General features: G+C 41.9%; 1 protein-coding gene across 1 annotated transcript in view; it reads right to left on the reverse strand.

Moving 5' to 3' along the window:
- Positions 1-6,713: 6,713 nt before the first annotated feature.
- LOC124622985 (juvenile hormone esterase-like) overlaps positions 6,714-26,112 on the reverse strand; it is a 37,737-nt gene continuing 18,338 nt past the window's right edge. The window contains exons 2-4 of the mRNA XM_047148775.1: positions 25,829-25,963; positions 8,287-8,575; positions 6,714-7,042 (exon numbers count right to left, since the gene is read on the reverse strand). Of these exons, the coding sequence (XP_047004731.1) occupies positions 6,714-7,042; positions 8,287-8,575; positions 25,829-25,963 (753 nt within the window). The remainder of the gene's footprint in view (positions 7,043-8,286; positions 8,576-25,828; positions 25,964-26,112) is intronic.

Genomic DNA, 26,112 nt, shown 5'->3' on the forward strand with positions numbered 1-26,112 from the left:
CGTTTTTGTTTCCTGTGCAAGATGTGGTCAATAAGAACTGGATTGTAGCCATTGGCTGAGGCAATAAATTTTATTGTATCTAACTCTGCTTTAAAATCATCTCTGGACATGGGGATGGATATGAGACGGTGTACCATTGAGTGGAAAGCTGCATGTTTGTGAGCTATGGGGTGTTGTGAGCAAGAAGGTATTACTGTGTCTGTAGTTGTTGTTTTTCTGTAAATTTTGAAACAATGTGTGTGTGTACTGATGTCAATGGTGAGATCTAAGAAGTTTATGGATTTGTTGCCAATTTCCATAGTGAACTGGATATTTTTATGTTGACCGTTTAGGTTTTTCAAGAATGTGTTGAGTTGTCTTGTAGTACCAGTCCACATACACAGGACATCATCTACATATCTAAACCAGTATTTGATGTTTGCACTCAAAGGTTCTGTTTTTAGAAAATTTTGTTCAAAATGGTCCATAAATATTTCAGCCAACAGTGGACTAAGAGGGGAACCCATAGCTAAGCCATCTAATTGTTTATAAAGAGTGCCTTGGAACTGGAAATAGTTCTGTGCAAGGCAGGTCTGTGTGGCAAGTCTCAAGTCATTCAATTCCACAGGATTGACATTAGACTTGTGCATCAGCTCTGTCAGAATGTCTATACATTCTACTACTGGTATGTTAGAAAACAAACTGCTGACATCAAAGGATACTAATTTATCACTGTGTGAGACAGATATACCTTTTAACTTGTTTGCTAGGTCCACAGAGTTTGAAATACCATGCTTTGGTTTAAATTTAGTCTTGCTCTTAATTAGGACATCAAGTTTACTGGCTAGTTTGTAAGATGGAGCAGTGAATGATGATACAACTGGACAAATAGGAATATCTTGTTTATGCAGTTTAGGAAGGCCGTACATTCTAGGAGGCATTGGGTTCATGTTAGTTAACAGTTTTACTTCAAATTCAGAGAATATGCTTTTGCATGAAATGATTGCATATTTAACATCCTCTTTGAACAATTTAGTAGGGTCTTTAGGACAGACTTGGAAGCCTGTGGTATTCAGAAAATCATTAACTTTATCCACATAATCACATTTGTTCAAAAGCACAATGCTGTTGCCTTTATCAGATTTTGTGGCAACGATACCTTGGTGTTGTAACTTCTGTTTTAAGGACTTGAGGGTGTGAAAGTCAATAGACCGTGGGATGTTACACACGAATTTGGTTTCGTTCTTTAGTGCATTGGCAACTATATATTTTGCAGTGGTGTCTTTCGTTAAGGCATATTCAATATCAACTTTCATAACATCCAGTTGTTTTTCTGATGGAGGGTGGGGAGGAGCATATTTAAAACCTTTTTCAAGCACTTTTTGTTCCTTTGGGGACAGAACCAAGTTCGATAAGTTAATTACACGTTGCGAAAAATTTTGTTTACAGTTTGAGGTTAGAGGTTCACTCACCTTCCTAATCATAGATAATTTCTTGTTCTGACGCAAAAATACGTCGTGAATAAGATCACTTACACTTTGACGAACTTCTCGATCGAAAACATCGAACTCACACGGGTGTAACTTAGATGTGATTGCCATATGTACCACTTTTAGATGTGTACACACGTTGTCACGAACACGATACCATTTCTTCATTTCTTCCTTTATCCACGTGTATCTCTGAATTTGAAGTAAAACTGTTAACTAACATGAACCCAATGCCTCCTAGAATGTACGGCCTTCCTAAACTGCATAAACAAGATATTCCTATTCGTCCAGTTGTATCATCATTCACTGCTCCATCTTACAAACTAGCCAGTAAACTTGATGTCCTAATTAAGAGCAAGACTAAATTTAAACCAAAGCATGGTATTTCAAACTCTGTGGACCTAGTAAACAAGTTAAAAGGTATATCTGTCTCACACAGTGATAAATTAGTATCCTTTGATGTCAGCAGTTTGTTTTCTAACATACCAGTAGTAGAATGTATAGACATTCTGACAGAGCTGATGCACAAGTCTAATGTCAATCCTGTGGAATTGAATGACTTGAGACTTGCCACACAGACCTGCCTTGCACAGAACTATTTCCAGTTCCAAGGCACTCTTTATAAACAATTAGATGGCTTAGCTATGGGTTCCCCTCTTAGTCCACTGTTGGCTGAAATATTTATGGACCATTTTGAACAAAATTTTCTAAAAACAGAACCTTTGAGTGCAAACATCAAATACTGGTTTAGATATGTAGATGATGTCCTGTGTATGTGGACTGGTACTACAAGACAACTCAACACATTCTTGAAAAACCTAAACGGTCAACATAAAAATATCCAGTTCACTATGGAAATTGGCAACAAATCCATAAACTTCTTAGATCTCACCATTGACATCAGTACACACACACATTGTTTCAAAATTTACAGAAAAACAACAACTACAGACACAGTAATACCTTCTTGCTCACAACACCCCATAGCTCACAAACATGCAGCTTTCCACTCAATGGTACACCGTCTCATATCCATCCCCATGTCCAGAGATGATTTTAAAGCAGAGTTAGATACAATAAAATTTATTGCCTCAGCCAATGGCTACAATCCAGTTCTTATTGACCACATCTTGCACAGGAAACAAAAACGGAAAATTATACCCCTCCTCTATGCCCCACCTGCTTCCCCATCCACTGTCTGCAAGAAATGGTGTACTCTACCATTTCTAGGTAAGGTATCACAGACTATAGCCAAAGCACTGAAATCCTGCAAGTATAGGGTTTCCTACTATGTCAGGAACACTACAGCCCAGTGTGTTTTTAATAGCAAAGATAAGATCCAGTTATTAGCCAACAGTGGGGTATACAAAATCACCTGTTCTGATTGTGACAAATTTTACATTGGTCAGTCAGGCAGAGACATATCAACTAGGCTGGCTGAACATGAACGCAGCTGGAGGTTGCAGAATTCAGACTCTGCATTTGCTGAGCATGTACTGAGTGAGGGTCACAACTACCAGCCAGTGTCCCATGTACTTCACTTAGCAAACAAAGGCCATAAACTCAACCTGCTGGAAGCCCTGGAAATTAACAAACATCTTGCTCACAGTCCAGATCTCATCTTAAATGACCAGACACAACTCAACACTTCCCCTCTCCTAAACTTCATATAATCATCTTTGTTGTTCATTACTTCCCACACCCTCTCTTCCTACATATTCCCATTTTCCTGTAGTCATTAAGTTGTTTTTATTTGTTGCAGTTGTCTTTGTATTCCACATATGCTGTAGTTTCAATAGTTAAGGGTTTGCTTTTAACTTGTACTTGTATTACTGTCCATGTTTAACTCCCCTTGTAGTTGTCTCATCAAATACTGTTCATATTTTACTTTGCTCATTTATTTAATGTTAACTGGTATACAGCCACTGCTTTGATTATAAAGTTAATGTTAAAATGCAGTACCACCACACTCTCAAACTGTAGGTTCCCTCAAACACCTCAATTTTCCTGCATTTATTAATTTCTGTTTATCGTATTGATATAGCTTAAGTTCTTCGTGTATTCTGTATTTACATTGACAACTGTCTCTTCTTTTTTAATTGGTTGTGTATCACTCTCCATGTTTCATACCTCTTGATGCAGCCTTGCCTAGTACTAAGTTTATCTTATTTCAATAGTTTTGTTTATCAATAGATACCGTTATGTAGGCATGTTATTCTTATATTGTGCTAAATGTTTTTCTGTCAACTCCATTGTTATTTATGTACTGTTCAGTTTTTACTATTTCATTGCAAAGATGTTACTCACTGTATGTTTCTACTTCACTCTAGATGTGTTACTTCTCTTCCAGTGTTGTCTGCTAACATTTAACTTCTTTGGTGATAATACTCAGTAAATGCCTGAAGATGGCCTTGTAAGCCGAAAACCGGTTAGCAATAAAAATAATATTGTAGAACAAAAGCAAACTGGTGCTTTTCATTTATGATTATAATGTTGTTCTACCAAGAACCGACGGAAGATTCTGTTAATATGATAAAATACAGAACGTAAGTACGTTTGAACATTTATTTAGGTCGTTCCATTGTGATACATGTACCTCTGTGAACTTATCGTTTCTGAGAACGCATGCTGTTACAGCGTGATTACCTGTAAATACTCAAAATGATGTCCGTCAACCTCAAAGCATTTGGCAATACGTGTAACGACATTCATCTCTACAGCGAGTAGTTCGCCTTCCGTAATGTTCGCACATTCATTGATAATGGAGTGACGCACGTTGTCAGGCGTTGTCGGTGGATCACGGTATGAAATATCCTTCAACTTTCCCCACAGAATGAAATCCGGGGACGTCAGATCCTGCAAACGTTCTGGCAATGTTGTATGGTGCTTCGACGACCAATCCACCTGTGATGAAATATGCTATTCAATACCGCTTCAAACGCAAGCGAGCTATGTGTCGGACATCCATCATGTTGGAAGTACATCGCCATTCTGTCACGCAGTGAAACATCTTGTAGTAAAGTCGGTAGAACATTACGTAATAAATCAGCATACATTGCACCATTTAGATTGCCATCGATAAAATGGGGGCAATTATCCTTCTTCTCATAATGCCGCAACATACATTAACCCGCCAAGGTCGCTAATGTTCCACTTGTCGCAGCGATCGTGGATTTTCCGTTGCCCAATAGTGCATATTATGCCGGTTTACGTTACCACTGTTGGTAAATGACGCTTCGTCGCTAAATAGAACGCTTAAAAAACATCTGTCTTCGTTCCGTAATTTCTCTTGTGCCGAGTGGCAGAACTGTACACGACGTTCAAAGTCGTCGCCCTGCAATTCCTGGTGCAGAGAAATATAGTACGGGTGCAATCGATGTTGATGTAGCATTCTCAACACCGACGTTTTTGAGATTCCCGATTCTCGCGCAGTTTGTCTTCTACTGATGTGAGTATTAGCCGCAACAGTAGCTAAAACATCTACTTGGGCATCATCATTTGTTGCAGGTCGTGGTTGACGTTTCACATGTGGCTGAACACTTCCTGTTTCCTTAAGTAACGTAACTGTCCGGCGAACGGTCCGGACAGTTGGATGATGTCGTCCAGGATACCGAGCAGCTTACATAGCACAAGCATTTTGATCTCAATAGCCATACATCAGCACGATATCGACCTTTTCCGCAATTGGTAAACGGTCCATTTTAACACGGGTAATGTATCACGATGCAAATACCGTTCGCACTGGCGGAATGTTACGTGATACCACGTACTTCTACGTTTGTGACTATTACAGCGCCATCGACCACAAAGTGGAAAAACTGGTCCAATTAAAACATTCATATTTCTTTACGTACTACACGAATATGTAATAAAAAATGTGGGTTCCTATTTTAAAAAAACGCGGTTTGTATCCGTTTGACCTATGGCAGCGCCATCTAGCGGGCCAACCATAGCGCCATCTGGTTTCCCCCATCAAGCTAGACGAGTTTCCTTCTTTGTTGTTTTTTCGTTTGATGCTTATTTCGTGAGATATTTGGCCCGGTGACTATCAATGGACCACCCTGTATTCATTGGAAGAAACAGAAAATTTTGTGGTAAAGAGAAATATATAAGTGTAGAATATAAATTTTAGTCTTTGGAAACCTTTTGTGGAAGTGTATCTGTGGAGTGTAGCCTCATATGGAGGTGAAACAAGGACGATAAACAGAACAGACATGAAGGGAATACAAGTTTTTGAAATACAGTGCTACAGAAAAATACTAAAGATTGGATGGGTAGAACCAGTTACTAATAAAGAAGAATTGAATTGAGTTGAGGAAAACAAGAGTATTAATGGCACATCTTGAGTAGAAGAGCGGATGAACTTGCATAACACGTCCTAAGGCATTAGATTATTCACCAAAAAGGCCACAACAATCAACCTTGTAATCAGCGAACAGATGACAGTTTTGTATGAGAATGCCTGCTATATGACCACGGTAGAAATTTCAAGCGGTTGCACCCAGCAGAACTGCTCAGCCCTCGATTTCGACCTAGTGCCAGCCTTCTTGCTGGTGGTGTATGCTTACTGCGCTGCCGCCGAAAACAGACCCATCCGTACTGATGGCTAAGTTGTTTCAACGGCATGAGTCGACGTCGCAGCACGGCGATAGCTGCGCGGTGGTTGTTTACCAAACTGGATTTTAAAATGTGTCGGAGGTTACGTCCTACCTAACGGCGTCTTTCTTCTGGTGTCACAGTTTAGGCCTAATTTTCGATAGAGATATTATGCGAATATACTTGTGTGGCAGATAGCGTGAAGCTTGTATTACAGATCTGAGGTAATCGCTGACAAATAAAAATATAGTCTGAACGTACCATACAAAAGACGCAATCTTGTAAACGATAGCAACAACCAGTGTCCACATATTGCAAGTACACAGCATTTCTAGAATTATTTTTTTCCAGGAATGTAAACTAACGCCCACGGACGATGTCTCGAAAACATGTGAGTTAAAACGAATACCAAACTGTGTTTTGCTACAAAGTGAGCCGTGCCGCGAGGATCGATAAGTCACGGCACTCTGCTGGGATCCAAAGATTCTACACCATAGAGAAGAGCGTCTGCCGCCAGGAGCCTCGTAGTCCGTGTGCCGTGGTTTCATAGCGTGGTCGGAGATCGAGGAGGGACTTAATCTAGGGTAGAACATGCTCGCTGGAAGAAGACAGTCTTCCGCCGTCCGAGGACGCTTCATCCAGCTGAGTTCAGGAATCGCTGCCCGTATTCAGCGAGCACTGTGGCTGTGAGGAACTAAAGAGCAGCGTGCGGTCGACAGGATGGAGCAGTACTGAGTCGTCTGGGCGGCACCAGGAGTCCGCCTTAGTAGCGGAGGCAGTAGATTTTCCGCCAGGGGAACGGACACGCAGCCTCAGTTGGTGTTGGAGCGCGGGTGATCTCACCGACACCCGGAAGACATCAGATCGGCAGCGTCCCGTCAGCGAGTTGCGGACAGGATATGGTGTGGAAAGCAGCTGTCGAAGGTGGGACTCGTTGGCCGTGGTTGTACGACCGCAACACCCATGCGGGTCTGGTACTACAGGCAAGACCCTACCAAAACACTGTACAAGATGAGCACGTCTTTAAAGTAATTTACACTGTGGCTGCTCTTCTGCATTATGTGAACTCGAATGAAATGATTACACCCCGGCATGTAGTTTTGGCGGGAATGTTGTGTGACTCACTCCTAGTATCACTCAGAATTGTATAGCGTTGTGTTAGCCACATTTAATGCCATTTGGTTAAACCAGCATTGATATGAAAGCCTCAAAAGATAGTGATCAGCCTTACAGTTCACTTATTCATGAGTTTTATTCTTTTGTTACCGTGTTTTATAATAAGCTTTTGAGGGTTATTTAAATTGGGCTGTTACTGTGTGCCAGAGATAACAGGACTTGCTCATGTAATTTTACTTCCAGAACGAGACTAGATGTGCGACTAATTTGTTCATCTATTTATGTTTTGCTTGTTGGTGAGAAAATTGTGGCTGCTTTAAGAAATTGTTGTACATCAGGAACCGTGCCGAACGATAACGAACTGTCCTCGTTCATTCATTAAATGTCTGGCGCTACCTTGTGACCTTGGTACCTGCCTGACATTTGAATTCTATTGTGTAATGTTCATTCAAGAAACAATTGTGTATTTTCATTTCAAGAAAGGGGTTTTTGATTTTATTCTGTGTCATCAAATTAATACTGGGTACTTAAAAGAGGTACCATTTGTCTGAGGGAAACTCATTACCTTTCTATATTGTTTCTTTTATTAATAGTTTGATCGGTTCAGAGTATTCGAATTTGTTATACGTATTTTAAGATATCTTTATATATGTGTGTTCTAGAGGTGCCTGGTGCTTGCGATACAAGACCAGTGAGTGCTGCGGCGCGTCCAGCCTAGTGGGAGATACAGGAATTTGATTTATGTCTCACGGTGCGTCACTGTGAAGTGGGCTAAGTGTGTCCTGCTGAAGCAGCTGGTCGTTGTTTTTGCATTGTTAAAACTGCTATCTTGTTCGTCACTTTACCGTAACATGGAAGGTCTAATAAACTGTGTTACTGCTACGAACTATGTTCAGTTTCCCGTTAATCGGTCCTTCCACTCCCTAAGCACCCACTGCGTTTGACCGTGTATCACAAGATACCGCAGTTAATCACATTCTGTATTTTGGAGGAATAGGAAAGAAGATCTTGCCGTTTGGTGCATCTGTACAGAAACGTCCTTATTGCAGTATGGTTGCTGTTGTGATCTCGGAGCGTATAGATGTGGCAGGTCGTGAGTACTCACCCAGAGCGGACAGTCGGTAGTTCATGGTAACGACGACGATGCCGCGGTCGAGGAAGAAGTCTGGGCCGAAACCAGCAAGCGAAGCCCCTCCATGTTGGTAGCCGCCGCCTGGTATCCAGGCGAGCACGGGCAGCAGCTCCCCGGAGGCGTTGGCCGCCGCCGCCGCCTCCTCCGGCACGAAGACGTTGAGGTAGAGGCAGTCCTCGGAGCCCTTGTCCGGCTGCAGGCACAGCGGCGCCTCCTCCAGGGCGTCCCGTACGCCCTCCCAGGCGACAGGTGGCCGGGATTTCTGCAACAGGCAACACTTTGTTCCCCTGACTCACTCGGCATTGTCCCCTTCACTGGTGGGCTAGGAAGTCGGATGGCGAAATGAGCGGTATATATGCTCTTAATTATGTATTTCTCAGTTACAAGTTACTCTACCCTTCAGCCCCGAGGGTGTTCAAACAATTTGTCTCATTTTCCGTGTCTGTCAAATTATTTTCCGGTGTACTGGCTTGTTTCATGTTTGGAAGAAGACAAATGAAATTTTGGAAGAAATGTTGATCTTTTATTATCGGCCGATTTGACGGAGACCTTCCAGTCAATAAAATCACTCTGAGTAGATTGTGATCAACGCAACAAGGTCGCGCAGACCTTTCCTATCTCAGGCGTGCCACCCGGCCGCATAATGGTGGAATGTGCTGACACTCTCATTCGGGGCCATCGACGAATCATAACCAGACACTTCGCTGCTCAAGAGGACGTCTCTGTTGGTGGTGCTGACACACTCTTTCACCAGTTGAGTACCCAATGGGGTGTACCCACTGGTTTCGTAGCCGCATAACACAAGACCACAACGAGGAACGAAGGACTATCTGTGTGGAATTGCTTGCGCGTCATGAGGTTGATTGTGTCAATTTTTGTCGAGTACCGTCACAGGAGACGAATCATGAGTTTATCACTTCGAACCGGTAACAGAGAGGCAAACCATGGAGTGGGGCCCCACCACCTCTCCTCCGAAGAAAAACTTCGTAGTCGCACCCCCAGCCAGTAAAGTCATAGCGACGGACCTCTGGGACTATGAAGGGGTTATTCTGTATGATGTCCTTCGCCATGGTGCAGCGATGATCTCTGAAATGTATTGTGCTACTCTCTGGAAACTGAAAAAAGGACTTGAGCTTGTTCTCCGCCACAAAAATACGAACAAGCGTCTCCTTCGCCATGACAACGCAAGGCCCCACACAAGTATGAGCATCCGCGAGAAGCTTACAAAACTTCATCTGACTGTCCTTCCTCATCCAACTTACAAACTGGATCTCGCAACTTCCGAGGTCCCTCTGCTTGGCTCAATGAAGGATGCACTTCCAGGGAACCAGTACGTGGCTAATGGGAAGTTTATTTATACAGCCAGCCATTGGCTCCCAAGTTCGTCAGTGGAATGGTACCATTCAGGGATGCAGGTGGCGTAAAGCCGTCACATTGAACGGATATTATGTCTAAAAATAGCCAAAAGAGTGGGGAATAATGTGGTGCATTCGAATGCTGAATGAAACCAACCTGCTTCCAGACAAAAGTATTGCTTTACTTAATGAACAATCCTCGTAAAATAAAAGAGTCATAGGGAAAGAAAGGAAAAAAAAATCTCAGGCCATTATCAAAATACTAGAGATGTTACATCCTTTACATACATATGTTAAACACGAGGACGCAAAAAGAAGAAAAAAAAAGAGCATGAATATTCAAAGTACGACGCGCCATACCCCTTTTGCTCCATTACATGTTACTATAACAAAAATTCGCTCTGGGAGCATAGCGCATTAACGTGATGCTTCCGGGATTCGGAGAGGAGAGCATGATCCGAATCGAATACGCTTGGCAGATTAACGACGAAGGCTTTTAGGCTGTTTCCCACATTCACTTAGGTAAATGCAGGGCTAGTATCCACGTCCGGCTTCAAATAAACGCTACACAATCATTTGGAAATCGTTCTCGCACTTGCGCATGTGATTTACTCGAAACGCAGACAGAAAGGTACAAAGACCCCTCCCAGGCGGATCGGTGACGTCAGTGTCATCCGGCCATCAAGTACCAATGACATCTCCGCAACCACGTAGGGAAACAGTAACTGTTAAGCAAGAAGAAACAGAAAGAGAAGGAGAAGGAGATATTTCCATTATAAATCAGTCTATGAGGTGCATTGAGTCATAAAACATTATCCGGTTCTCACATATCTGGAAAAGTTTACGTTTTACTTTTAAATCTGATAGCGAAGTAAAAGTTTTTAAAAGTTTTATTGTCCATTCGGAGAAACTTTCGATATAACCATCAGTTTCTGGGTGTAATATTTCCTTTATCAGAATTTCATGGGTACATTTAGCTCTCAGTTTCAACTTTTTACTCAGCCAGCGACTTTTTTCTGTTTCTTTTTTATACACAGTGATAACTCAGTGCAAGAAACGCTCGTGGTTCATTCGTTGCCTTTGGAAGTACTGTAAAAATACTCATATTTCGCTACGGGATACATATAAGGTGAGACCTGAAGTACTTCGAAACTGAAATAAAGCTTGACAAACTTGGTTTTTACCTCAGCTCGCTTTTTTGACAATCCCTAGTAAATCAAACAATGAATTTAACAAATTTCATCATTTGCAGTGGTCTTCAGAGGGAGTAAAGTTGATCCAAGACGGAGTGAGAAATCTGTGAACGAGATGCGGAAATCCTATCAAACGGGTTTGATCCTCTTGTAGGCAGAGACCAGGTTGATATCAACTGTCGGAAGTTGTGTTATGTTGGGTGCCCACGGATTACAAAGGACAAATACACTTCCATTATTCACCATTCTGTAGCGGGTAATGGGATATATTATACTGTGAACACCAAACGCCACTTAACTTGTACTTTAGATTTCACATGCCTGTTGGCTATGTTAACTTAAGCTTCATCCTTATAAGAGTTTATTCCCACTACAGAAAAAAGCCATTCCAACATCAGAAAGAAAGTTTGCGTACATCACGGCTACTGTGTGTTACTGAAACTTTCAGGATGACATCGCAACAGCATGCCCAGAGGAGACTCACGTGCATCTTACCGATATATGTCAGATTTTGAGAAGGTGAATCATTCTTGAAATACCGCAATTTAATAAACTCGTGGCTATTTGCCCAAACTTGCTACTGAACGATCATATTCTGTTTCCTTGTTCACAACTTTTAACAGCAGATACTGCAGATAAAAATATCCACACTACTTTGTAGCCTACTGGTCTCAAGATGTGTCTCACTTGAATATTAACTTCTTTAACATGATATTGCCTCATACAGTCATCAAACTTCGCTGTTTTTTGCTCAATTTGTTTTTTTTTCTCTGAAAATTGCTGTAATTTGTCATAAAATTAATTAGCGGAACTTGTCATATACAGTGACGGGAAAAAAATCACAACTCTAAAATATATTTAACGTAGAGCAATAAAATTTCGGAAACATTTTTGTCTTGGTAACATATTTGAGTGATTAACATTGCAAGATCATAGTTTAATGTAAGAGCGAGATACGCCACTGCAAATCTGAAGTGCTAGTACATTAATAACAGTAGTAGCCACCAGAGTGTTGAATACAAGCATGAAAATATGCATAAATTGTGTCGTTCATGTGTCGGATATCAGTTTATGGCATGGAGTTCCATCCTGTTGCATTTTGTCGGCCTGTACAGGGATGGTTAATGCTGATGGTTGGTGATGGAGGAGCTGTCGGCCGATTATGTCCCATATGTACCCGATTGCAGACAGATATGCTGATCCAGCAGGCCAAGGCAACGTGTCGACACTCTGTAGAGCTTGTTGGGTTACAACAGCGCTATGTGGGCGAGTATTATCGTGTTGGCAAACACCCCATGTATTGCTTCTCATTAATGGCTGGTCGAATCACTAAACTGACGTCCAAATTTACTGTCAGGATGTGTGGGATAACTACGAGAGTGCCCCACCTGTCATACGAAACCGCATGCCAGACTAAAACTTCAGGTTTGGTTCCAGTGAGTCTAGCATGCAGATAGGTTGGTTTCAGCCCTTCAACTGGCCTCCTTTTAACCAACACATGGCCATCACTAGCACCGAGACAGAACCATGTTTCATCATAAGCACAAGAACTTCCATGCTGCCCTCCAATGAGCTCTTCCTTGACATCACTAAAGTTACAAATGTCGGTGATTTGGAGTCAGTGGAAAACACGCTACAGGACGTCTGGATGGGAGCTGTACTTGGAGTAAGCGATTTGTAGCTGTTCGTTGTGTCGCTGTGGTGCCTGTCTATGTATCGATGAATCGGTATGTGTGTGAGAACTTAGGTCTACCTTTTATTGGCAAGTGGAGATGCGAGACTTGGCCACATATTAGTTCAGAGCAGACATTAATTAAATTCTGTCTTATTCTAATCAGTCAGTAGTACAGTAAAGAGACAGTTATTCGAATTTTGGTTAAGAACAGTAATAGTTAGGTCAGCATTCATGTACTACAGTGTTCAACAGTATCTGAACGACCTGAAGTGCGTTTCGCCTGAATTGTATGCAACTCACACTACCTGACAGTCTTGCAGGTCCTCTGATCTCTTTTCTGTACGGTCGTTTGACTATACAAAATGGCTACTACAAGAGGCCACATGAGATAACGGTTCTGTAAGCCTATCAATCCAGATGCAAATTAAATCACAATAACGTAAATAACAGTAAACGCGTTTTTAGGGATGACATCCATTACGCCTGTGAAATCAAAAATTATTGCAATAAATGACATTTCAAAAAGCAAGTTTCAACTTGAAATTATTTTAGCAGCATTTTTGTACTGGGCTGAGACCCGGCTCTCCAATTAGCAATTATTTTCCAGTCAACTAACCACGATAGATCCTACATATGTTTGCAATCACTGTGTGCGCAAGGTTTAAACTTTAAATAACAAGGCATAACCTCTTCTGATGGGCTGGGATTCAACCCAGAACCTTATCGGAATGTTAACAAAGCGCAATCAAATGTTAGAAATCGGAATTTTTTACCAATGACGTGCTGATTGGAACTGAAATGACAAGACGAATAAATTTTGACCAACCAAATTTAGAATGGAGCACGTATCGTCATTGACGTCTAGTCACGAATAGACGTTAAAAATGGTTTATTTCACCAATATCGAGATGTAGAAATGTCTGAACTGGAAGTAACATGAAGTAAAATTCTGAGCTGGTTGGGATCGAACACTGCACATATCATCGTCATTGACTATCGAATTCCTTTCACCAGTAACTAAGACAGGCACTTTGAATCTGAAATGATATGGCGAAAAGTTGTGTGGCTAACTGGAAGTCAAAACTGGTGCCAGTCGCTGTTGCTGAAAACTCACAGAGAGGTGTTAAAAATCGTAACAATTTGTCACCTGCAAAAAAAAAAAAAAAAAAAAAAGGTTCACAAGGCTCTGAGGACTATGGGACTTAACATCTGTGGTCATCAGTCCCCTAGAACTTAGAACTACTTAAACCTAACTAACCTAAGGACATCACACACATCGATGCCCGAGGCAGGATTCGAACCTGCGACCGTATCGGTCACGCGGTTCTAGGCTGAAGCGCCTAGAACCGCACGGCCACGCCGGCCGGCTGTCACCTGCAGCTTGGTGTGCTGCAACTTGAATGGCACGATGAAAATTTTTGTGCCACACTAGGATTCGTAGGAGACACTCGCTCTTATGGAGACGTTGAGGAGTTCGGACTCTTGCGGAAACAATGGAACGAGAGAACTGCACCGTCTCGAAGAGGCCAAACCCACCGAGAGGAGAGATCTGAGTTGGAATCCCGGCCGCGCCGGATTAGCCGAGCGGTTTAGGGCGCTGCAGTCATGGACAGTGCGTCTCGTCCCGGTGGAGGTTCGAGTCCTCCCTCGTGCATGGGTGTGTGTGTTTGTCCTTAGGATAATTTAGGTTAAGTAGTGAGTAAGCTTAGGGACTGATGACCTTAGCAGTTAAGTCCCATAAGATTTTACACACATTTGAATATTTTTTTGGAATCCCAGACCAGCATTAACAATACAAACAACTCCATATCAGATACAATAAGAAATAAGTGTCCGTTGACCTTACACATCTAATCGCTTATTAACTTAAAAAAAAAATCGTGTAAGAAAGCAAAGTCGTGACAAAAGTTTCTACCTGGCGTAACTACCGCCTCCGTCATGGGCCAACCTGCAGCGACTCTCCTAAAGTAGACAGCGAAGTGATGTCATATTTAAAGCGGATTTGGAACAACTGTGCGTTCCCTACATTATTCAGCTTGCGTTACCAGAGGGGAAGAGGGTCTGCTGGTGGTTGTTAAAAATGGTTGCCTGATGCGTGAATCGATCACGGACCTTAAGCATACACATCTATAATTATTCTAACAGACCATCAACTTACAGGTTGGTTCCTGACTATATTTTAAAGAAGGATGCTCCACTCGGAAAGAGAATTCTGATGCTCTGAAAGTTCACTACAACCTGTTCCGCCATTTTCTTGATCGTCTCCATCGATATTTGCGAGCAACCAACCCCATGCGTGTTTTTGACTTGCTTTTTTAACCGCTGACGTAAAATCATATATTAGCCAGGTGCAAGAACTGACAACACGGTAGAATGCGGAAATTTCTGTTGGAAGCGTTCCCCTCCACTTGTGATTATGTGCTGAAGTATGAATTTAAGATCTACTCATAAATACAGCGCAGTGTAAACGAAAAGGCCAGATATGGAACGCACCCTCATCGTCAAGCTTATAAATCGCGTTTCGTCTGATGTAATTACGTAGATAAGGGCTTAGTGACCTTTTCTCATGCAGCATATTATGTGAAGAGTATTGATGTATGCAATCTACCAGCTAAAAGTTCACTTCAAAAAGCAACCAAGTGCGAGTAGGACTGAGAATTCCGTTCAAACTTGATTTTATTTATAGATAATAATAATAATGATAATAACAATAATAATAATAGTACTAGTAATTTCATTTGGTGCACTGCCATGGTGCAAGGTGTTTTTTCTGTTCTTCTCCCTCCCCTTCAGCCCTACCTTACGCTCGCGGTAAGCTCCTTCGTCGGCGTTGATTCTTCGCCATTGTTATTCGTGTTTCTGCAACAGCAATGTCTCGAATGAGATCATTAAATGATCCCTTTTCAAATAAAGAATAATGTCTCACTTGCAGAGAACAAAAAATTAATGTCTTCTCCATGAGTAAAATGTGGCACATATGATGATAAAGCAAATAAAAATCTCTTTTGTTTGAAAATGAGCGAAGATTTTCTTCATAGCATACCTCAATAAAGAGAAACGCACCTGGTGGGAAAAATCACCAAGTTTTGTAGTTGCAACGACAGAACAAAAATACCCCCAAGTAGCGCAAATAGTGATTTGTTTTGCAAGTTCTGGGACTGCTGGGATTGTACTAAGAAAATGGTGGTGAGTGGCATGGTTTGATCATTTTCCGCCGGGGTAGCGTGCAGTTTAACACCTGTTTTATTCAAAGACATACAGCGGTACGTTGCACCTATTGAGAGAGAAACTGGAATTGTAAGCTTTCTGAAGACCGCTTCTGTATTCACGGCTGTCATAAAAAGCCGTAAGTACTTTCTGTGATTTACTTAAGGATTTGGCAGCTTGGGTGTACCGATATTAATACCTCGTCGTTAGTGCGCTTAGTTAAGAGACATTGTTACGAAAATTCTGCCTCATTCAGGATTGTGCTGCAATAACTATTGGGCTATTTGTAAAAGCATTCATTGGCGCATGTGAAGTACTGTCTGTTATTTAAAGGGAGCGCCATATAGAGGTTAAAATATGGCGATGGTAAATGCTGCTGTTCTAAAATTGAATAGTAAATTCTCAAGTGATTTCGAGTAAATATAATATTTTATTTTTTGTGAGCCGTATGTTGGGGCCGTGTAGAGTGGGATGTAATACTATTGTAAGACGGGTTGGAACGCACTAGATGCACTTGATGTTTTTTTTTTTTTTTTTTTTTTTTTTTTTTCACTGGCAGCTGTCTCCTAACGGCCAACTGTTTGATCTCGGCCATCTTCTGTAGGTATTTATCATGCACTATCTGACTGTATAACCTGCTCGTCTGGAGCGGTATTTACCGGGTATTCTAACCACGTATGTGCAGTAGAATTTACCATTCTAAGCTATCCATTTCAGAGTATAACATTTTGAAATTATCACCAGTTTTGGTGTCATTGTAAGTGCACGTTCCTTCAGTAATGGATTTGTCGCCCGTATCTTATTGAGCCAAAATTGTGTAATACTTATATTAACTAAGTTTGAGAGAATTTATGTTTAGACCTGGGGATCCGGTCCTCCCACTCAGCAGCCGATTGTGCTGGCGTCAAAGAAGCGCGTGTGGTTTTACTGGGGTCTTGAGATTGATTCTCACAGGTGGCATCGAATGCTGTATTTAGCTGTTCGTGTGACAGGAATCATGTCACGACACTATGATCAATGTATTTGAAGTGTTCCGCTGGACTTCTAATATCTCTGTCGCAAGAGTTTGCTTTTCCAAGAAAGTTATGTGTTGGCATTAAAGTACGTTGCCAAAAGTGGAAGTGACTTTGAATTGAGCTGTCTACTGTCATATCATTTTTTGACTTACTTTGAAATGCGGAAGTTCTGTGTAACCTATATTAACTTCTACCAGCAGCACAACAGTTGTTGCCTCTGCCTGGCAACTCACATGCAATTGTCGGTGTGTTTTTGTAGGAATAGCAAAAGACTTGTGTGTTCCTGGTCTGTTCTGTGTTGTGTGTTCAGGAATTGAGTATAACTCAATGCGGAGTGGCCCCGCTGTGACGTGCGAGCAGGGATTAGTTACACATGTCGGATGTGTGTTGGCAGTCCAACGGTTAGAATTGTTCTTGCCGTCCGTAACCACAAACTGTTGTCAGAGTCGGTTTGTAACATCATTGGTGGTGTGTTCTCGTTTGTTTGGATGGCAATTTCGTCATTCGGTTAAAGTTTCACTGCGATTAGTTCCACTGTGACCGGCCAGAATAACAAGTCGCTCATGAATGAAATAATTAGGAAGTGCTGGGAAACTGAGGCGAAATGGTGGCATGAAAAATGTGAGGAAATAGAGCAAATGATTGTCGGAAGGACTGACTCACCACGTATTAATGTCAAAATAACCTCCGATAACACGAAAAGTAAGGGTAGTAATTATTTAATGCCGAAGAGAGAGCAGATAGGCGGAAAGAGTCCATTGAAAGCCTCCATGAGGGGGACGACTTGTGTGACGATGTGATGGAGTCGACAGGAAAGAGATAGGGAATCCAGTACTAGAATCTGAATTTAAAAGAGATTCAGATGTCAAAACAGGCAGAAGGGATAGATAACATTCCATCAAAATTTCTAAAACGATTGAGGGAAGTTGCAACAAAACGACTATTTACGTTGGTGTGCATGAGTCTGGCGATATACCATCTGACTTTCGGAAAAGCAACATCAACTCGAGTCTAAATATTTCAAGAGACGGTAAGTGCGGGAATTGTCACGAAATCAGGTTAAAAGCTCGTGCATCCAAGTTGGTGGCAAGAATAATATGCAGACTATTAGAAAACAAAATTGAGGATGAGGTAGATGAGGGCACAAGGGAGACAATTCTGACGATGCGGTTTATAAAGGTGCAAATATGTTGTCAATTCTGAGAAAAATAGGGGCAACCTATAAGGAAAGAGGAGTAATATACAATATACTAAGAGCCAAGAAGGAAAAGTGATAGGTATGACCATGAATGAAGTGCAAGGATTGAAAAGGATGTAGTCTTTCGACCCTGATTATATACTCTGTAACAGGCAGTAAACATATGCGTTTGAGCATAACGATGCTCCTCCATGATACTGACAAGAGGGAGATTGAGTTAATAGTTAAATCACTAAAGACCAAGAACTCTCATGGATATGACGGGGTACCTATCAGAATACTGAAGTATTGTTCTACGTATGTTAGCCCAGTACTTAGCCATATCTGTAACTTTTCCTTTAGGAGTCGTCGGTTTTCTGACCGATTAAAATACTCGATAGTGAAGCTACTTTATAAAAAGGGAGACAGGGATAATGTTGACAATTATAGGCCTATTTATATGCTATCGGTGTTTGCTAAAGTTATCGAGAAGGTTGTATATACAAGGTTACTGGAGCATTTAAATTCACATAATTTGCTGTCAAATTTACAGTTTGGTTTTAGAACTGGTTTAACAACTGACAATGCTATATTCTCTTTTCTCTGTGAGGTTTTGGACGGATTAAATAAAAGTTTGCGAACGCTAAGTGTTTTCATTGATTTAAGGAAGGCTTTTGACTGTGTTGAACACAAAATATTACTGCAGAAGTTGGACCATTATGGAGTAAGGCGAGTTGCTTACAATTGGTTCGCCTCTTACTTTAAGAACAGAAAGCAGAAGCTAATTCTCCGTAATATTGAGAGTGGTAGTGATGTTCAGTCCCAATGGGACACTGTTTAGTAGGGCGTTCCCCAAGGGTCGGTGCTGGGACCACTGCTGTTTCTTATTTATATAAATGATATGCCTTCTAGTATTACAGGCGGTTCAAAAATATTTCTGTTTGCTGATGACACCAGCTTGGTAGTGAAGGATCTTGTGTGTAATACTGAAACATTATCAAATAATATAGTTCATGAAATAATTTCATGGCTTGTGGAAAATAATTTGATGCTAAATCATAGTAAGACTCAGTTTTTACAGTTTCTAACCCACAATTCAACAAGGACTGATATTTTGATCAGACAGAATGGGCATATCATAAGCGAGACGGAACAGTTCAAGTTCCTAGGCATTCGGATAGATAGTAAGCTGTTGCGGAAAGCCCATGTTCAGGATCTTGTTCAGAAACGAAATGCTGCTTTATTTACCATTAGAACAGTATCTGAAATAAGTGAAAGTTCAACACGAAAAGTAGTTTACTTCGCATATTTTCATACGCTTATGTGATAAGGTATTATTTTTTGGGGTAATTCTTCTGATTCAGAAAGGGTATTTTTGGCTCAATAGCGGTCTGTTCAAGCTATATGTGGTGTAAGTTCGAGAACCTCTTGTCGACCCCTATTCAATAGTCTGTGAATTCTGACATTGCCCTCACAGTATATATTTTCTTTAATGTCGTTTGTTGTTAGCAATATTAGCTTATTCCCTAGAGTTAGCAGCTTTCACTCAGTTAATACTAGGCAGAAATCAAATCTGCATGTGGAATACACTTCCTTGACTCTTGTGCAGATACGAGTGCACTATTCTGCTGCACCCATTTTCAATAAGCTACCACAAGAACTCAAAAATCTTAGCAGTAGCCCAAACGCTTTTAAGTCTAAACTGAAGAGTTTCTTCATGGCTCACTCCTTGTATTCTGTCGAGGAGTTCCTGGAAGAGCTGAAAAATTAAGCAAATTCCAGTGTTACATTCTTGATTTTCTTTATTTAAACTTACGAATTGTCCCCTGAATACGTTTCTTGTATTTCATTTTATCTGTTTCTACTATCGCGTTATAATTTTATTTATTGACTCGTTCCATGACCATGGACACTTCTCCTTAATTTGGTCCCACGGAGCAATAAATAAATAAATAAATGGGAGGGGACTAGCTAATTTTGTCAGTGACGGTACAATCAACGAAATGTCACACTTTCAACGTCACTAAAGGTATTGTTGCAGTCGCTCGGTAACGTGATCCTTTAGTCTCTCGTCTTTGTCACGCCAAGTAGGAGTCTAAGCAGTCGAATTCGCATCTGCTGAACAGCAGCGGCAGAAGTCGAGTCTATCGAGCAGCAGTCGCAACAGTCTTGCTTGACAATGTTGAGGAAGTGGAGCCACAGTCTTTTCCAGAGGCCGGTTACGAGGAACGACGGTCCGATGTACTGGAAGCTGTGCTTCCTGGACTACATGGGGACCCCGCTGGGTGTCGTGGCGCTGGCGGCGTTTGGCATGATAAGTGCAATGTGTGCGCTGTCGGATGTACAGGAAGTTACGCAAAGCGGTGCGCAGGAAACGGAAGGGGCGGCCGGAGCCGGCAGGGCTGCGGATGGCGAGCGGCGGCCCAGACTGGTGAGCCCAGAGACAGAGCGGTACCTCAGACTGTCGCTGGCCGTCTTGAACCTAGAGAACCACCTGCTGCTGGTTGCTGCTGTCCTCTGGAACCCGTTGATAGTGCTGCCGTGGCTGGTGGTGCAGTCTGTGGAGGTGGTGGTGGAGGTGCTCCGGTTGGTCTGCCGGCTGTTTTTGCGGGACGTCAGAACCAGCGTGACGCAGTTCTGTGTCGCAGGAACGGCCGTTTACAATTTCCTACAGGTCGTGTGTTTCTTGTTCAAAAAGCTTTCATACTGTTACAATTGAAGAATTCACGGTTCTACTATTCAGAATCCACTGTACTAATTCGTCTCAGACGCTGTGTCGTTTCGTTTACGTAAACTACCCGAAACCTAAGCAATGTGTGAAAAATTATCCAATACAGTTACATACGAACCTGCTCGCGCTACCTATCAAGGAAGATGCTGGGCAGCTTTCTGAAATAATACGTCTCAACTGAACATTGATACCTGAAACAGATGAAAGTGGTCAAAATTGAACGGTGTTGTGGTATTTTCGATTTTGTTGTGGCACAAAGACTACTGCATGTTCCAGACATATCTTGTATTTCTGCAGTATATTATACATTGTCTTACGTTTCAATATATGCTAATTATACAATTATAAAGTGCCGGCAGTGTTTTCATTTGTGGTAGCATTGATTGATCTGTTGGTAAACTAGTGATTTTAATCTGTTTTTTGGGTCTACAGCAGGGAATAATGGGACTTTATTACTTTTAACTACTAACCCCTATTGTCTTTTTTATCGCGTTCACTGATACAGTTGTCGTACCAAACGAGGCCTATGGCCGCACTATGATTAATGGAACTAGGTGGAATTTCTGCCCTGAAAACCAGTAAAACAATTTCTTTATTATGATGCAACGGAAACAAGTAGAACAGAATCCCCTTATTGAGACGAGCCCCATATTTAGCCTATCTCATACATATTTTTTAAATCATTTGCTGATAATCTGAAAATGACCTGGGGTGCTTGAAGTAAAAGATTGAATTAAACCTTTCGATTTATTACAGTTGCTTTCTATATGCAGAAAGATTAATTGGGTAACAAGTAATGTTCTTAAAAGCTACTGAACATACGAAATGCGCACTTGACAATAGCTTTGGACTTGAAGTGATCAGCATGTCGAAGTGATCAGCATGGAGGCTGACTAATAACTTATTAGTTATTCACTGAAATTCACGGCTCTGATAATCTTAAAACTTCACGAACCTATTTGCACGGGACAAGCAAGAGCATGGCTATAAAAAAGTCGATGTCAGTTAGTGACTGAAGAAACACCGAATACACTGTTCGACCTAAAATAGGGTGCTGTAAAGAAGCTAGGTTAAGACACACGTGCCAAAGACTTTCACGAAATCGGAAAGTGCTTCGGACAATGAACTGGAACTACTAGCCAGCTCTGATCACTGACAAACAATCGGTACTCTAGCAAGCAGTTCCATTGCATCTCACCGTCATGACCTCATGGTACAGCGGAACAGCATGTCCTCACCCGCCAACAGCACCTTCAACGCGGCCGCCTGTAACTCGTCCCGTCTTCAGCTGCCTCGCTTGCTCCACTACACCCGCGAGAGTTCGCACTTTCTGGCGAACCTTCCGGCCAGCCACAGTACCTAGCTGACGTAACACGACGGTTCGCGTCAAAAGCGAACACTATGAATATATGATTCGCCCGTTTTAACGGACAGACTCTCCCGAAATATATCTAAACTTCTACCAGAAACTTACAGTTGGCAATGGACGTACACGCCCACAAATTCTGCAGGAAAGATCGTTCCAGCAACGTGCCCCAAATAATGCACGACAAGACGGAGAAGTCTGATGTTCTCTGCCACCAACTCTCTCCTTGTTCTACGATTCACCCCCCCCCCTCCCCAGCCCTCTCCTGCTACAGTCCTGCACATCGTATTGTTCAGTCCTTAGTTTCTAAGCTTGAAGAGAGCAGAAAATTTACTTTACCCCACAACCGAACTAACAGAATGGATTTCATTTTTCATCCCAGATAGGGATTGTTCATGCAATAGTGTCTGCTGATCATAAACGGAGAGTCAGAATGAAAATGAACACATAACTCATATATCACTTGTCACAAGCATTAGTCTGAGTAGAAAATGATAAAGACGTAATATGAAAATGATAAAATACCGTATCTAATTTATTGGCTGTTCTCTAACGAAAGATGTACTCAAATCAGCTGACGTCTTTCACAATAACACTTATCAAGTGAACACTGATGGCAGAAAACGCGCGAAGAGATCACGATTGATCTGTGTGGTGGCGTTTTCCACTTTGTAGTGGCACAATGACAACAGCAAATGCTTCAGATGGTCTTGTACGAAGGTTGGTTATTTAAAATGGTTCAAATGGCTGTGAGCACTATGGGACTTAACTTCTGAGGTCATCAGTCCCCTAGAACTTAGAACTACTTAAACCTAACTAACCTAAGGACATCACACACATCGATGCCCGAGGCAGGATTCGAACCTGCTACCGTTGCGGTCGCGCGGTTCCAGACAGTAGCGCCTACAACCGCTCGGCCACTCCGGCTGGCCGGTTATTTAAAGCTCACTGAGAATTAATCTATAGTTCAATTTGATCCATTTCATCATTGTATTATCTTGCGACTGCATTACACTTACAATGGTCAACGATGACTACACTTGCTCCTGTTTTACCGTTTAGTCAGCTCCTTTAGTAACACCTGTCGTGCTTATGTTGTACTTAACTACTTAGCGCTCTATTATACTTATGTTACACCGTTGACAGATACTGTTTCCAATGAAACATTATATAAATCTATTAAAGATCTAAATACTGAGAAGAGCAGTAAGGCGCGCGTCCGCAGAATGGCAGGAGGTGAGGACGAGTCTCGGTCGGATCACTGATTTCTGAAACTTCGTTCTAAAGTAGCCTTCACCTCTCAACGATGTGAAGTGTCCACGTTGAACTTAGGTCCTCTTTGCCTGGCTAGTTCAACGGGTTTGGTTACGCATACACAAGTCTAGAGCTTTTGTTGTCATGTTATAAAAGTGTAGCTATTTACGTTTTCAAGGAATTTATTTTAAGCGGATCATCGGCTTTTATTTTCAAACAAGAGATTTTTTATTTGCTTTATCATTACAACTGGCACATTTTATTCATGTAGTGGGCATTTATCTTTTGTTCCCCACAGGGAAGGCATTATTCTTTACTTTAAGAAGAGATCATTTAATCAGTTCATTCGAGGCACTTCGGTTATAGGCAAGGCAATAATAATGTTAAAGAAGCAGGTCGACGAAAGCGCTCATGGAGAGCATAAAGAAGGCCTAAAGCGGAGGAAACAGGTGGATAAACAAAAAATATAAACGAAAAAACTAAAAATATTAAAAAAACAGGGGTGCCCAATTGAAAGACTTGCACCAGGGCATTGCACCACACGAAATTATTATTATTATCATCATCATGCATACACAGAATCAGGCTTGTACGGAAGTCTCAGAGAACGAGTTCTACTTGCAGTCGTCCAGAATTTAGCTAAACTTTGCTCTCGTGGGTTACATACAGCAGTACTGTTCACATAATGTCACTAAGCCCTTATGTAATAACGTGAGTTGAATTAAAGATTAAGAACTTAAAGATGAGAGTGTGTGTGGACCTCTTCCTCCCTGTTTCGTCGTCGAGAGGGGACAATTTTAAGTAGACTCCGGATTGGGCACTGTCTTTCTAGCCATCGATATCTTTTAAGGGGCGAGCCTCCCCACCTTTGTCCCCACTGCTCTCAATCGTGGACGGTGTGACACCTTTTACTTCAGTGCCCCTATTTTACTCCGCTACGCGCCCGTCTCCAGCTGTCGCTTGATACATCTTCCCTTTTAGCGGATGGCGCGCCCTCAGCCGACCGCTTTCCTGAATGTACCGGTGTTAGCGAGATGACATCGGTCATTTGAACCTCTTTTCGTGGAAAACAACCCGCCGTCAATAATAGTTTCCTGAGATGTTCTTCCATTTTTAGTTTCCCTACTTCTTGAGTTTGGCTCCCATACTGCAGATTTAAATTTCGTTTTTTTACCCTTCACTAAGCTACAGAATGGGCACGTATGACCGTATCAGTTTTGAGCCCTAGAACCATAATCCAAAAACAGAGAAGATTCACAAGTGGAAAGTAAATCCTTCAGCAAAAATTCACCCATCCTACTGTGTGGCCAGTTCGTGCAGCAAGGTGCTATGTGGCTTTATCTCAGTGATTAAAAATCGGGCCAGAAATGCGAATTGTGTAGACACCTAGTGAGTATCGCTGTGGAATAACAAGCAAATGAATGCAACGAACTCGTTGTAGTCAACTTCAAGAGAAATAGAAGTCTCTTTTCGTGTGAAGCATCCATCATTCCCACACATTCAAGAACCAGTCCTCTGTGTACGTTGGTGGTCTGTTGGAATGCTGAATGTCCGGAGCCGATTCACCTCTTTTAACCAGCACAAACAGACCGTCTTCACCTCTGATAATGCAACTTGAACAATGTAGGGAACGCACAGTGGTTCCAAATCCACATTAAACATGACATCCCTTTGCTACTTGTCGGGTGGAGAGTCGGTGTAATCGGGTCATGAAAGAGGCGGTAGTTCCACCAGGTGGAAACGGTTTCACGAGTCTGTTTCCTTACAAGAGAAGCTTTTTATTTATTCATTTACTTGCTTCTTATACTATCTGAACTTGGCAGCCCCACCCTGTGACTGAATAACCAACGAAAGGATAACGTTCTACGCGTCGGTGAGTGGAATGTCAGAAGTTTGAACGTAGTAGTAGTATTCAATCTTTTATTACTTTTAGAGAAAAGTAGCGAACGGTGGACGGACAAAGTTTCCTTTATTTATCTGTTTCATTTGGTATTTTGATTCTGCGTATCATGAAATGGGTAATGCAAAAATCTATGCCAGACTGTTAGAATTTTTCAATCTTTGGTAGATGTCTGTCTTTATTACTGCAAATAATATTAATAAAAAAAGGAATATTCGTTTAGTAGTCAGGTTAAGCTCGAGATGAAAAGAAAACCGGTTGTTTCAGTCATAGCCGCCATCCCTAGCTTACACTCGTGCAGTCATCTCAAAGTGAGTGGAAGTTTACAGATAACTGTATGGGTGCCCTTCTGTCAGCAGATGAAAAACAGACAACAAAAATGTGGCGCACTGTCAATGGTACGTCACAAGCATGGCACCCTGGCTGGTCCTGTAACTGGAAGATAAACTTATGCATGAGCAGAATTTATTCAGCACGGAGGCGTGTCAGCAGCACTTTATTGCGCCTCCGTGAGTATAATGAATTGAGCTGCTGCTTCACAAACCGCCAGTAGTTATCTGCCATTTGCAGACTGACTATTTCTACAGATTATAGTGCATGGAAGATGAATGTCCACGGCGGCGCAGCATCGCACTACTTACCACGAACCGCAGCTCCCCTAGCGGCGGCTCGGCGAACGGGATGGCGAGGAATCGCCGGTAGGTCGTCCCCAGCACCGTCTGTTCCACGCTGCCTCGCAGGTCGCCCTGCTCCACGGTGGCGTACGCGTACTGCGCCTGCGGTCAGTACAAGGTGGAGTATAAAGATGTGTTCCATGTGTGTCACTGAATGTATACTCCCAACTAATTGGAATAGTAAGAGAAATAAATAAATACACATATGAATTAAAATATCTGACATGATGCATGTAAAATGATGAACACAT

The sequence above is a fragment of the Schistocerca americana genome, chromosome 7 (assembly GCF_021461395.2).
Source record: "Schistocerca americana isolate TAMUIC-IGC-003095 chromosome 7, iqSchAmer2.1, whole genome shotgun sequence".
NCBI lineage: Eukaryota > Metazoa > Arthropoda > Insecta > Orthoptera > Acrididae > Schistocerca > Schistocerca americana.